At 32.5% G+C, this 15,670-nt stretch overlaps 1 protein-coding gene across 1 annotated transcript in view; it reads left to right on the forward strand.

Moving 5' to 3' along the window:
- Positions 1-15,670, forward strand: part of LIPI (lipase I) — a 52,642-nt gene that overhangs the window by 3,348 nt on the left and 33,624 nt on the right. Inside the window, exons 2-4 of the mRNA XM_074389488.1 lie at positions 6,839-7,224; positions 10,132-10,240; positions 12,368-12,469. Of these exons, the coding sequence (XP_074245589.1) occupies positions 6,928-7,224; positions 10,132-10,240; positions 12,368-12,469 (508 nt within the window). The 5' untranslated portion in view covers positions 6,839-6,927. The remainder of the gene's footprint in view (positions 1-6,838; positions 7,225-10,131; positions 10,241-12,367; positions 12,470-15,670) is intronic.

Genomic DNA, 15,670 nt, shown 5'->3' on the forward strand with positions numbered 1-15,670 from the left:
GCTTAAATAGATTATGTCTTACTAAATTACTGGCATTTTATATCTTTGTCATCCCCCAATATTTTGCTATTTAATGCAATAAACATTAATAACTTCATCTTTCTCATATTGGCAGTATGTAAAATATAAGATAATGAAGAACCATAATTTCGAATTTGGAAACTCTGTATTATACTGTCTGATATGCCAGTATTTTTAATTATGAACTCTTCAGAATTATAAAGATGAAAGTAAATGTCCAAGAGTCATATTATAATGCTGCATTGAAATCACAAAGAAAAAAGGAAATTGTAAGTGAAGGAGGAAAGATTTGTATTTTAATTTATTAAGTATAACTTGCTAGGAAATATTTGTTTTAAGATTATCTTTCTTCCCACATTCTGAAATGGTGTGGTTTATTTATATCTTCGTTAGAGAGGTATAGTTCTTACAGCTAAGTGCTGTGGGAAGACCTAGATTATTTTTTGGTCTCCAAACAGATTGTAGTGGTGGCATTGTTTTAAAAATGGAAGTCTCATGTAAAACACCCAGAGATCAAATAGGTCAAAATAATGATGGAATTTTCTCAGAAGTTAAATGTTCGTGATTTTTTAAAAAGTAATACCTCATTTTGTTTGTGGATCTTCTCAAATAATTTCTGAGACCTCAGATTAGTTTCTGTAGGTTTATGACATATATTAAACGCTTCTGTTCTTATTATATTTTTGGAACTTTACAGAGACTTGAATATTTTAAAAACAAATTTAATTTTTGACCTTATAATTCATGTACATAGAACAACTCAATTTTTCTTGCTTACTAAAGTCCATGGCTGGTAGGAAAAGAAGATAATTAAGTAAACATGTAAAAAGAAAAAGTATGCTAATTTTAAAATGGTTGTCATTTAAAGACAATTTAAAAAATTCACCTTTTAGTCTCAAGAGATAAGCCAAAATTTTGAATGTTAAAATAGCCTCTGCTTTGGGAATGTAACATAACATAAATATGAAAAGCTCGTATTTTATACTTGACAGAGCTTGATGGATATAGATTTTATTATTGATTTATGTATATAAAGACATCTGAGTTTGTAATCAGAATGAATATAAACCACAACTTTTTCTGACACTTTCCATTTCCAGCATCACATTTGCATATTTTCCCTGACCACTTCTGAAATCCTGAGGTTAAAAAGGAATGCGGAAAGATGTAATTAGATTTATCATTCCCTTAAATTCAACTTGTGTAGCTGAAGGTTTGTTTGTGACTTATTACAGAGCCTGTGACTTAAAAATCCTTCCCACAACCACAAGCTAAAATGGGAGAAAACAAACTACCTCACCTTTTTTCAACCAAGAGGGAGGAGCAAAAATCAGTGAACTTTTACAGTAGAACCTGGCAGCCTGTGATGATCCTACCAAAGAGAAACCTCACTGAGTTACAGAATTTCCTTTCTGATGAATTGAGTGCTGCATTTGCTTTTCTCAGATTACAAATGAGAGTATATATTTTTCTTTGTTTGATGTGCTGGGTAAGAACTGGTAAGATACTTATTAACAATGTGATTATCTTTACAAATTGTATATACAATAGTGTAGCCTGTATTCCCAGATAAAAGTATGATGACAGAATAAAAAGATGCTATGACTATTGGTACTAATTATAACAAACATTACTGTGAAGAAAACTTCTGTGTGTATGTGTGTGTGTGTGCATGTGTTTAATAAGTTGACATTTTGCATTTATTTACTTGCCAGTTAATTAGTAACTAGGAAAGCTTTTTTTTTTTTTTTTAAAGATATAAATAGAGAATAAGCAGAAACACTCAAGAGAAAGAATAATTCAGTAACAGAAATTATTTTGGTATTTGAAATTACGCTTTAAATAACTTGTTTCAGTTTTATTTAACTAGCTCCACTTTTGAAGAAAATTCTTACCTGGGTAAATTATCAATGGCAAAACAAACAAAACCAGCATATATTACAACTTTTGCTCTCATTCAGTATAACAAAAAAAAGCTGGTGTATGGTAGTAAGGTAGAACTTTATTCTCTTGCTCTATTGGTGTATGGTGGTAAAGTTTATCAGTATTAATAGTATCATTTTCTGCTTTATGATAAAGTAGGATTACTTGTTCAACTTTGTAAGTAGAACAATTTGTTCTACTTTATGGTAATAACAGTTGCAAATTTAAAATTCAAGATGAATAGTTTTCTGTAGGGGTTTTACGAAAGCAGATAATTTCCTTTATGTTTTAAACTTACTTGAAATTTGTTAATCCATGCTCAAATAACTTTAAAATTAACTAGAAATTAACATTATTGTGTTTTCAATTGGCTATTTGAGATAATAATAAATTCTGGAAATGTTTGAATTTTATATTTAAATATAGAATCTTGATACTGATAATGCAGTTTATAATTTAAATTATTACTCTGAAGTTTCTTCATAGGGATTTTATGTTGTTATAATGTATAATAGTGGCACCTTAAGTTGAAAGTCAGAGAAATTTGAAGTCTAAGCCCCTAATTATAATTTTTAGTACAGTTGTAATCATTTAAATATCATCATTTACATTGAAAATGTATTTGGCAGACTTTATGATATTATTGTTTTGGTTAGTATTTAGTCAGTTGCCTAAATTTTCAGTTGGAAAAACTGAAGCATAATTTCTTTGTATGTTTCTCTCTGCATGGAGAGTTTAATTCTTGTATATGATGATTAAAATAAAATAGTATAACTTTTAGATATTAACAGTAGAAGTAGAAAGTAAGTGATTTAAAAATTGTACTGATCCTCAAAATCATTTTTAACCCATGTAGACTCTTTATGCTTTCTTTCATTTTCCTTGAATCTCTACTTGATTAAACATTTTTGTTGGATTTCAGTAGTTTATTTCATATAAGTGTGTTTTATTTATTATACGTGCTCCTTTATTCTCCGCTAGCGATTCTGATATATACCTCCAGGAGGGGCATGTTTCATACTTGTCAACATGAAAATCATTTATTACATCTGCCTTTGATTACAAATGACCTACAGAAAGTAGATTAGTCCGGTGTTTTTTTAAAAATTCTAAGTAGAATAAAATGGGAGAGGAGCGATAGCTCAAAAAACTTTATGCAAATATGCAGTACATCTATGTATCTATATATTCAAATTATATGCATATATGCATATTTATTCTTAGTACAGTTGCCAACTTAAAGTAACTATTTAAACTGAAATTTTTGTTGTTGCTATTACTATATTGCAAGGGTCATGACTTTTTTTTTTTTTTTTTTAATTTAGACAGGGTCTCATTCTGTCACCCAGACTGGAGTCTAGTGGGGACATCACGGCTCACTGCAGTCTCGACCTGCTAGGTTCAAGCCATCATCTGGCTTCAGCCTCCAGGGTAGCTGGGACTACAGGCACACACCACTATGCCCAACTAATTTTGTAATTTTTGGAGAGACAGTATTTCACCATGTTACCCAGGCTGGTCTCCAACTCTTGGGTTCAAGTGATCCACTGTCTCAGCCTCTCAAAGTTTTGGGATTACAGACGTGTACCACTGAGCCAGCCCAGAAATAATTTTGTAAACTACCAGATAGTAAATATTTTAGGTTTTGTGGACTATACAGTCTTTTTTTGCATCTGCTAAGCTTTGTCACCAAAGCAAGAAAGCAGCAGTAGATAATACATAAACAAGTGAGTGTGCATGTGTTCTAATACAACTTTATTTATGGACACTAACATTTGAATTTGTTATAACTTTCACATCACCAAATATTATAATTTTGATTTCTCCTAACCATTTAAACATGTAAAAAACATTCTTAGCTTGTCAACCAGACTGGACCACAGGACATATTTTCTCACTCCTGTGTGCCTTGGAAGAGATGTTAAAGATAGATTAATTCAGGTTTCTGATTTCACAGTTGAGGAAACTGAAATACAGAATAAAATGGACTTATTTTTGTAAAATGGAGTTATTTATGTAAAGTTATTTTATAGTGTGTGATATAGGACATCTAGGAATCATGTTAAAATGTGAATTTTTATCCGTAGGGTAGAGGTGAAGCCCAAGATTAGCAATTCTGCTAAGCTCTCAGGTGATGCCTGTAGGTACACAGACCACTTTGGAGTGATAAGGGAATAGGAAGTTATAGAGCCTTAGAAGCCTGTTTGTAGGGCTGTAATCTTTCTAGAACACTGGGGATTCTGAGATGACTGCCTCAACAAAATAATTATTTTTTTCTAAATTGTATCAGTATTTTTCTGATATGATCCATGATTAATTTCCCTTGACTTACTAAAATCAGATGCCCTCAAAGGATTTCAATTTATTCTACCAAAATCTCTTTAAACAAGGGTCACGTGAAAGAATATGAAATTTGGAGTTACGAGATCCAGATTCACGGCCTGGTGGCATGTTATCTTGTGCCAAATCACTTGTCCTCTGTGAACCTCGCTTCCTCATTTCTAAATGCAGTTAATAGCTGTAATACTATCTAGCTCCATTGCGAAGCTCAAAGAAGGTAACATAAATGTGGATTTGGTCACATATAAAGCAATAAAAATTAGAATGATCCACTATGTTTTCTTCCATGTTCATTTTCTCTTTAATTCTTTTAGATAATTTCCAGATGTAAGGCTTCTCCATGTGTGGTTCATGAACTCATGTATCAGAATTCCCAAGGTTACCCCATTAAAAATGCAGATGTATCTACAAAATCAGAATCCCTGGGGATGGCCCCAGGAAACTACATTCTGAAAATTCATACATTCCCAGTCATTTTTTTAACATATCTTTTAAAAATCGTATTTGGGAATTCCTAGTTTAAAGACTTGTCAGATACATACTTTATTTTGCTTGTGTAGTCAGATGCCTTTTCAACAGCTTTTCAACTATTTGCATAAATGACTTACTGACTGAATATTTTGTTTTTCATTAAAAATTGACATAATTGTGCATATTATTTCTATACATAGTAATGTGTTGATAGATATAATACATAGTGATCAGATCAGCGTAATTAGCATATTGCTACCTCAAACAGTTAGCATTTCTTTGTGCTGGGAACACTCAATATCCTCCTTCTAGCCATTTGAAACTATATATTATTGTAACTATAGTCATTCTATGGTGATGTAGAATATATTAAGTCATTCTATTGTGATGTAGAAAATATATTAAGAATATTTTCTCTTAATCGTCTCCTGCTCTGGTTTTTGAGATATTTTTTCTTGCATTCTAATGAGAAATATTTCTATATCTGTTAATAGATATCTTTGCTGATTATATTGGGTGATGATTTCTTTCTCTCATATTTATCACCAGGATCCTACTGGTTTATTCCTCATTACACATTGTAGGGCCAGGTAAAATTGATCTTACCTGGAGTAGACCAGCACTTTGGATGTATTGATTGGTATTAATATGTATTAAATTCTTGTCAGAATTCCAGGTGGTGGGAAGGTGCATGTATAGATTTCCCACACGATTTGCACAGTGTAGCATGCATTCATATTGTATTGTGTTTCAATATATTTCTCTTCTACACTTCCTCATTCTCTGATATTTATTACAAATGAAGTAACTTTTCCAGGTATCTTTCAGCTTTTAATGTAGGAATGGAATGCAAGTCTTGCTTCTCCTTCACTGCCTTCCTTCTTTTTCTTAATCTAAACAATTGTGACAATATTGTGTATATACTTGAAAACTAGGATTATTGTAAGAAATAGATACTATCTCAGTATTAATACTTGTTAACTCTTTTTTTTTTTGCTATGTTTTTCTTGGGATAGATTCTTTAAAGTGGAATTACTGGCATAAAGTGTACTAATACTTTTGTTAATTTTTGGTATGAATTGAAAAATTATTTCCTAAGTATTCTTATGAAATTAAAGTGCTAGGAGCAGTATGAACATACACTATCACCTGGGGCGGAGAACACTGTGGGGATTATTTGCTTATTGTGAAAAAATTAGAATCACAAAAATCTGTGAAAAAGAAAATAAAAGGCAGCCATCATTTCATTGTCTGGGAATGACTGTTGCTATTAATCTGGTTTAGTTATTTTATTTTCTACCCTAGTTCTTCCTGTGCAGATAGATAATCATATAGAACAATGTATAAATAGATAGTTAATAGTAACAGAATGCAGACATAGATGAAAATACTATAAGAATGAGATTTAAGATGTTTTACCTTTTTGTCCCATTACACATAAGCCAGAGATTAATGTCTTTACATTTAAACCAAATGGTTTATAAGTCCTAGAAACAAAATTAAGAAAAGATTTGTTGTTTATATGTAGTGTAAACACATACACATGCAAAATTTCAGAAGAATGTTGTATCAACTTACGATCTCAACATTCATGTTATATAAATATTTATTATTAATTTTTAAAAGTATTTTAAATGTTATAGGGAAAATGTTACTTGATTGTTTTGATTTGTATTGATGACTAGTCAGGTTAGATTTTTTTTTTCTAATGCTTACTATATAGGGACTATTTTGTAAAACTTTTGTTAAAGTTTGTAATCAACTTATCTACTTAGATTAGTGCCCATTGCACGTTCTTTATTAACAGTATTATTGCTTTCACTCACACCCACTACTGTTATATTTTGTACAGATAAAAATGTCGTCTTAGTTTTTGTCACATTTATATTTTCCATTGTAATTATGTTATCTTTGGTTTGGAAAATCTTTTTACGTAATTAATGCATTCCTTTATTACAGTTGTTCAGTAAATTATGTTGAAGGACTAATGAAATGAAATCCTTTCTACCCTCCACTTTCAATTCTGTTGTTTGCAATAAATACTATCCCAGTATTCAGCTTGACTGACAGTTTCTTATTTCAGAGAATAAAAGACCATGCCTGGAATTCTCTCAGCTAAGTGTAAAGGATTCCTTCAGAGATTTATTTATTCCGAGAATAGAGACAATCCTGATGATGTATACAAGGAAAAACCTAAATTGTGCTGAGCCACTGTTTGAACACAATAACTCACTTAACGTTAATTTCGACACACAAAAGAAAACGGTCTGGCTTATTCATGGATATAGACCAGTGGGCTCCATCCCATCATGGCTTCAGAACTTCCTAAGGATTTTACTGAATGAAGAAGATATGAATGTAATTGTAGTAGACTGGAACCGAGGTGCTACAACTTTTATTTATAGTAGAGCAGTTAAAAACACCAGAAAAGTTGCTGCAAGTTTGAGTGGGCACATTAAAAATCTTTTGGTAAGTCTGGGAATTTAATGTATTATACATGCTATACAACATACAGTGTGTTACATTTAATACCACAAGGTTATAATAAACTAAATACTTTTCTCCATAAGCATTAACAGTTACTGGTTTGATATACTAATTATGTAGCCATCTTTTCTTTGTCAGGCTCAATGAATAATTCTATACCTAGACATATGCTATCTTATTTTTTTAATTATATTAAAATTTAGTAAATATGCTATATTTCAAAATCTTCTGAAATGTATTTTAACTCTACTTATACCAACTTCAGAATAAAATAGTGTTTCTACGTGGGCAGGGAATATAAACTTTCTAATTATTACATTCTTTAGTTATCTTTTAAAATATGTGGCCAAAACATTTGTAGATAATCAAGTGTGAATTAGTAAAAGTAAAGAAAAGTCATTTTTGAGGGGACAGGGTCTCACTTTGTTGCCCAAGCTAGAGTACAGTGGTGCAAACTCAGCTCACTGCAGCCTCCACCTCCCAGATTCAGGTGATTCTACTGCTGAATCTCCCGAGTAGCTGGGATTACAGGCATCCACCACAATGCCCAGCTAATTTTTGTATTTTTAGTAGAGACAGGGTTTCGCGATGTTGGCCAGGATGGTCTCAGACTCCTGACATCAGGTGGTCTTGGCCTCCCAAAGTGCTGGGATCACTAGCAAAAAATCATTTTTAAAAGTAGCAAACTTCTCTCAACTTTGGAGGTGGACCTCAGATTCATTCAAGTCTGCTCCGGATTTGAATGGATCAAATAAAGTTCAGGCCGGTTCTATGTTACCTGTGAATGATTCTTATCAGACCTTAGGGAGATCTATGTTTATCCTAAAAAAGAAAGTAGGTAGTTGCGGGTACTTGAGAGAAAAAAGGGTGATATTTGACTTGGGGACATTCTTGGGCTTGAAATTTGTCCTTGAGTTGTGTTGTGCTGAACTTTCAAGACTCTGTTAAAAACTGAACACACGTAACACTTTCAAGAAGCAGTTACATGTAGTGGCCACGGGTCAGACTGGATGAGTTCAAAGTGTATATCCATCTTTGATCAACTGTGTGATTTTGAACAATTATATAGCCTCTCTGTGCTGTATTTCCTTTTCTGTTTATATAGAATAACAAAATGTTGTAAAAATATTTATATGAATGTTGAATTATATATGTGCTTAATCAATGGGTGACCTTAAGTAATCATTGAATAAATTGACTTTCATTATTAGTTTTACATCCCCAAATTTGGACACAACTATACCATTCCTGTAGAGAAACAGAGGAGTTAATTGATTCAACCATTCTTACCAATAGACTATTAATTACATCATTGATTTTTCCTGATGATACTGGTCTTTTCTCAAGTATTAAGTATGTGCCTCAAAGTGCGGAGAATGTGAAGGTTAAATAGAAATATTTAGGAAAATTTGTAATATTAGATAAATTTCTAACAGTGCCTTTGCTTACAGGGGATTCATATTACAGAGGAATATTTAAAAGATCGGCACCACTGGAGTCTAGGGAGATACTCCCTCAGGTTTTGGGGCATGGTTGTGAGAAATCTGAAGAAAATCATAACCTTGTGCCTAGAAAGCCTGAGTCTAGTTTTTCATTTGTGGCAAGTGCTCCACATCTTATGCAAACCATCAGGCACATCACTGTGTGGGCTGGATCATGATCTGCCCACGAGTCTCGCATTTGCCCCCTGAGAGCATGGTGGAAATACACCCTCCTGTAGTTGCCTAATGTTCCTTCCTGGAGCTTAGACTAAGAGGTATTCAGACCTTGGCCTTGGAAGATTGGACTGCATCACTCAGTCCTCAGCTTGTGATCAAGGGAAGTCACCTAAAATCCATGAACTTGATTATATTATCTCTGAAGTGAGAATGATTATTCAACTTTTGTGAAACTTCCTAAGGTTTTTGACACAACCTGAGTAGATAAAACAAGAAGGCGGATTAGCTTAAATTTTGAAGTCAGACCTTGGCTTGTGTTTTTGTCCATTTGGGCTGCCATAACCAAATACCATAGACTAGGTAGCTTACAAACAACAAAAAATTTATTTCTTATAGTTCTGGAGTCTGAAAAGTCCAAGAGGAAGGCATCAGCAGATTCAGTGTCTGGTGCGGGCCCACTTCCTGGTTCATTGATGATGCCTTTTTTTCGCCATGTCCTCACATGATAGAAGTCGAAGGAGATCCCTCAGAGGTCTCTTCTATCTGGTCATTAATCCCATTCGTGACGGTTGCACATTCATGACACAGTTATGTCAACCCACAAGAAGACCTCATCTCCAGATATAAATATAAAATGCATAATCATCTTGAGGATTTTGCATTTTAGGGAGATCCAAACTTTCAGACTACAGCAGCTTGGATTCCATCTTTTCCTCTTATGAATCAATGTTGCTTTGGGCAAGTTGTGATTTCTGATAGTGTTTCCTTAATCAAATGACAATTGATCCAATGTTATTTATTTTGCATTTAATAGGTACTAATGACATTTTTAGATAAAAATGAATAACAAAACGAAATTGGAAGCATTAAATATAAATGTTATAAGGCACATATTTAGGTAGCTAGCAGAAAGTAAGCACCTAGTAATGTTTATTACTATAAAACACTTTGCTAATTAATTGTATTTTATATATACTGTCCTGCATGAGATGATACAATTTTAAAATAAGAAAATGATGTTAAAAATGAATAAAGAAAAATCAAATATTTTATGGCAAAAGTTGAACAAATATGTAGTTGTTTAGAAATTATAAAGTCTCTTTCCCTATAACTGCAAAATGAATTAAGCCAGAAAAAATAATGAATTTTAAAATGTTGCTATATAAGGGAGGCATGATTTGTGATTACTTGACATGAGTACTATTTGTTAACACTGCCTCTTTAATTGCAGAAGCATGGTGCATCTCTTGACAATTTTCATTTCATAGGTGTGAGCTTAGGGGCTCATATCAGTGGATTTGTTGGAAAAATATTTCATGGTCAACTTGGAAGAATAACAGGTAAAATTATTTTTATAAAAGTATTGTTTTAGCATATGTTTAAGCATCAGAAGTTACTTTGCTTTTTTTTTTTTTTTTTTTTTTTTTTTTTTTTTTTTGAGATGGAGTCTCACTCTGCTGTCTGGGCTGAAGTTTTAGTGGTGTGATCTCAGCTCACTGCAACCTCCACCTCCTGGGCTCAAGCGATTCTCCTGCCTCAGCCTTTCAAGTAGCTGGGATGACAGGCACATGCTACCATGCTCCGCTAATTTTTGTATTTTTAGTAGAGACAGGATTTCACCATGTTGTTCAGGCTGGTCCCAAACTTCTGACCTCAAGTAATTTGCCTGCCTCAGCCTCCCAAACTACTTGGATTACAGGTGTGAACCACTGCACCCGGGCACTTTGCTTAAAATTTAATGGGTACAATAATTAAGCAATAGAAATTATGTACAAACATTTATTTTTTATTATGTTATATTCAAATATTGGTGTTGTTTTAGTTAGACTCTAAAGTCTTAAGTTCTCAACAGAGCTTTAAGTTATCGAAAGGAAATGGGAGAAAAATATCTATTTCTGCAGTCCCAGCTAAATTTTAAGGACATATTATCATAAGAATACAGAAGTAAATATGACCCATCAAATAAAAATACTTTATGTATTAACTAAGAATATAACTGTGTACTTAGTTATCACAAACTTTGATGCATTTCAACTCTAAAAATTTTTACTTGAATACTACAAAAGAATCAGGAGTTGTATCCAATTTAAGGGGCTCTGGGTCCCCATTCATATTTCCATAACAAAGTTACTGCATCCAGAAAGTTTAGTCACCTAATAAGGATGACATGGATTTTCATTCTTTCTTGTATGAGTGGTAGTGATTTTAGGAATAGAAGGATAATATTCCTTTCAACCAATTTACCTTTTTATTGCGGGGGGCAGGGAGGAAACAATTATTTATATCTATGTCCATAGAATATTTATAATAATGTTAAGTGTTGATAAAAGGTAATAGTGTCTTTAGCTAAATTTCACAAAAGGGTGAGAGAGGTGAGAAACGTATAGATAGTTAACTTTACAAAACTTAAGCATATCCTTACTCTAATCAGTTTTAATATTATAAAACGTGTGAAAACAAATTAACTGAATGAATGTAGGAGGGTCAAGAAGTAACAGTTTAGCCAGGATTTATTTATACCAAATTCCTTGGTACTTAAGGCTCATTCTCTTTCAACAACCACACTTGTTCAATTTATACTTTAAATTGTATTTGCACTTATTAGTCTAGTTTGAATGGATCCAAATACCAGGCAACCATCAGGGACAAAAAGGCCACCAAATGTGGAGGTTCTACATCAGAATAATTTATAGGAAGAAAGACGTTTCTGTCTCTTTCAATCAAGTGGGTTAAATAAAATGGAGATAATAGAAGTGTTTGAGATGAGAAACATTATATTTCACCTTCAAATATCTTTTTAAGATGATTGTTTCTTCATTGTATAGATGTTCTCAAGAAACTGAATCCTATCTTCTCTCTCCTCTTTTTGACACTCCCCAGAAAGTCATGAGTCTAGAATTTTTATTTAGAATTTAAAATACCCTAGAAATAGCATTCATACTCTATGGAATCTAAAATATATTTTTCTTTTCTTAAGAGTGTGTGAGAAAGTCTTACAAGAAATGAATCATAATATGATTTATCCCATATCCCAAATCATATTTGGCATCTAAAAAAGCCTTACAGGTCTATGTACAGATAAATCCAGAGTGAACTAGCAAGGTACAGAGTTCAAGAGAGGACCAGATGGTATTCATTATTTTTTTCCTTCAGGAGAAGTAGTAGTTATTATTCAATATAAACTATTGTATTACTCCTAATTCATTCTTACATTAAAACTCTCCAAAAATTCCTACAATATTTTGTTGTGGCTTAACTTGAAAAGCTCTGAAGGTTAGTATTATTATTCAAATAGTGAAGATACCTGCTATTCGTCCACTTTCATTTGTTTTTAAATATGTTTTTGGATAGGTTTAAACTAAAAATATAAATGCTTTTTATGTATATAATGTAATAATAATGGAACTATTCAATATAATGAGCTCTGTAGACTTGATTAGACTGATGGTTTCTATCTTGCTTTTTAGGTCTTGACCCTGCTGGGCCAAGGTTCTCCAGAAAACCACCGTATAGCAGATTAGATTACACTGATGCAAAGTTTGTGGATGTCATCCATTCTGACTCCAATGGTAACAAATCAGGATTTATCACCTAATTATTTGAAAATGAAGAGGGAAATGTAGACCCTGGACAAGAGGGGAGCATAAGAAGAAAAACCATCATGGATAAAATGATTTTAACCCTGTAATTATAGAATGATACTATTTCCCAAGCAATAGTTCTTAGAGTTAGTGATTTCCTGTATTGTCAAATGGCACTCTTTGGTTTCAGCTTGCTTCCTTCAGGTTTCGAGATGTATCATGTCATTCTAAAAGACCGAAATAGATAACTAAGAGTCATTCCTTTCATGCTGTTGACAGTTTTATTGATTTGATCACATTTCCCCCATGTTTAATATTCCGGATGTATTTAGGTTACCATTCTCCCCACTTATTTTCTTGCTGCAATATATGTCAACTAGAATTGAACACAGCATTTCAGCCACAAATAGAGAATAGTATTCCCTAAATGTAAGGAAATACTTTTTCTATTGTTTTTAATTATCTTAGCTGAAAATCTCTAACACAGTATTGGACTTTTGGCCAGAGTGTGTTTGAATAGTTTTAAAAAACAGGTTGTCCTCATGGTCTTCCTGATTTGAATTTGTTTATACTAATATTTGTTGAGCGCTTCCTATATATTAGGCAGTGTTTTGAATGTTTGTATGAATAAATTAGTGAATTCTACTAAATTTCCATTACATAGATAACAACTATCATTCCCTTTACAATTGGGGAAATCAGAATAAAGGTCATAAGGTCAGTAAGTGGTAGAGTCATAATTTGAAATCATATGTTTTGATTCCAGATGATGCACTTAACTAACATATTATTCTTGTAAACTGAATCAGGAGAGGGTTTGGTGCTAAGATAGAGACAAGGGCAGTGACACTAAGACCACCCCTAATTCCTTATTTCTGGAGGCTTTATGTCTCTTCATCCAGGTAGTATCATTGCTCCCATATTACCCTGAATTTATCTTGTGGTGATCTATACTTCCATACTAGTATTATTAGTATTATTATTGTTGTTGTTATTGTTTTGGTGAGACACGTAAATGCCATAGACGCAATTTTTCAACCCCCATGACTACATGTCAATAGATTGAGACTCCAATGGTAATAATTTTTTGCTCCTTATTTGAAATTTAGGTTCACCTACTTCTATAAGCAGTCAAAGCCTTGGGAGTCATAGTTTTAGTGTAATATCCAAACATCTCATGTCTTTATTATCTCTAACTCTTTACATCAACTTGGCACATCCACACACAACATACCTATTGGCCAATTAATCATCCATAGTCTCTTGTCTGAATTCTTTCTGAAACTCTAACTTCAATTCTGCCTATGGATTTTTGACTTAGCTCTTCATACTTTTTATTATTTTTGTTTTCAATTTTGACTTATCCTAATGAACTGTCTTGGATTGTCTTATATTCTTAACATCTTTTGATGATGCAACCTATCAGAACTAACCTGCCAGTAGAGGCCATATTGGACCCTTTGATTGATCTTTTGATTGATCTTTTTATGACTATCACAAATAAGAAACAGACTTTTGATGCTGCATATGTACCTGTTCTGAGAAATTTCTGCACGAGATATGTGGACTCAGCACATACCTCATAGAGTGCCTTTTCCTTGAATGCTAGACAATGATCCCATTTTCTACTTGTCTGTAATACTCATTTTTTATTCAGTTGTTGGTGTTCAAAAAGTCATGTGACCTTACAGATTTGTGGATTAGGTAATTTGGGCAAACATTCTTGCTGAGATGTTGGTGAAAATGATCAGTCCAATACCCAAAAGATAGATGCTTTTGAAATCCTCATATTGGGTTTGCAAAACATCTCATCTGTTATTGTTGTTTGGAACCCCAAAGGACATTATAGGAGCTTGGGTAAAGCTCAACAAACCAGCCTTCTTATGGTCTGTAGCAAGCTTCTAGTCATCTGAGTTGCCCCTTCAAAAGCACATTTACTGAATTTTGTTTAAGGAGATTCTGAATTGTTAGAGCTCCTAGTTATCTGACAGAAGCAAAATAGCCTTCTTTGTAGGAAATTCACATAATTCAGTCTCAAATTATCTTTATGAAAACATTTTTAAATAAATGTTTAGCATCCAAAATAACCAGGCACACGTGGAGCAACACAGCCTGAATGAGAACCAGCAGAAACAACAGTCAATAAACAATAACTATTGGCCTGAAGGTACTGGAATTATTATATACTGGCTATAAAGAAAATGTGCTTATTATTAGGTTGGTGCAAAAGTAATTGTGGTTTTTGCTATTAATATTTTGAAAAAGAAGATAAGACTAAAAATTTTAACAGAAAATAAGTATAAATATTATTAATTATATTTGAAAAATGAAAATTCTTACCCTAAAAAGTAAAATAATTGACATCCATTGAATCGATTTAACAGAAAATTAGAAATAGATAAAGAGAGAGTGAGTGAGTGAACTAAAAAGTAGGTGAAAAGTAAATTTCTAGGCTGAAACAAATAGGTTCCAGAGAATGGACAATATAGATTGACAGTTAAAAGATGTATAGGATATGCAATTAGAAGGTAAATTATGTTGTATTAGAATTCCAGAATAAAAGGGCAGAAAAATGGAACAGAAGCAATATTTAAAGAGATATTATCTCATAATTTTCCCAAACCAATAGAATCACTCTACAAATTCAAAATGCCCAATTAATTCCATTCAATCAGAAAAATAATAAAGATTAATCTCTTGAGATGAATTAATAGTGAATTGTAGAAAAGACCATCATCAAAGCATACACATTTGTTTAAATAAGATGAATAAATTTGACCATAGTTACAACAGAGTTTTCAAGAGAAACAAAGGAATCTAGGAAACAACAGAATGATTGCTACCGTATGGTGAATAGAAACAACTACCAAGATAGTATTGCTAAGATAATGATTGCTACCATATGGTGATAGAAACAACTGCTAAAAAACAAAATACATGTATTTTGTTTCAGACAAACTTAAACTGGAGAGAAACTGTTATGAGCAGAAAGGTTATTCTTCAGTCATGAGCAGAAAGGTATTCTTCAGGCAGAACGAAAATTATTCTTAGGTCACGGCTATTTTGGAGGGAAGAACAATGAACTAGTTAAATCTAAACTTATGCTGATAGCATAAAATACTGTTAATAATGTTTTATGGGACTTTAAATATATAGATAATTAAAATAAGTTAAAAGTGGCATATGATT

Source organism: Saimiri boliviensis, chromosome 18 (genome assembly GCF_048565385.1).
Source record: "Saimiri boliviensis isolate mSaiBol1 chromosome 18, mSaiBol1.pri, whole genome shotgun sequence".
NCBI lineage: Eukaryota > Metazoa > Chordata > Mammalia > Primates > Cebidae > Saimiri > Saimiri boliviensis.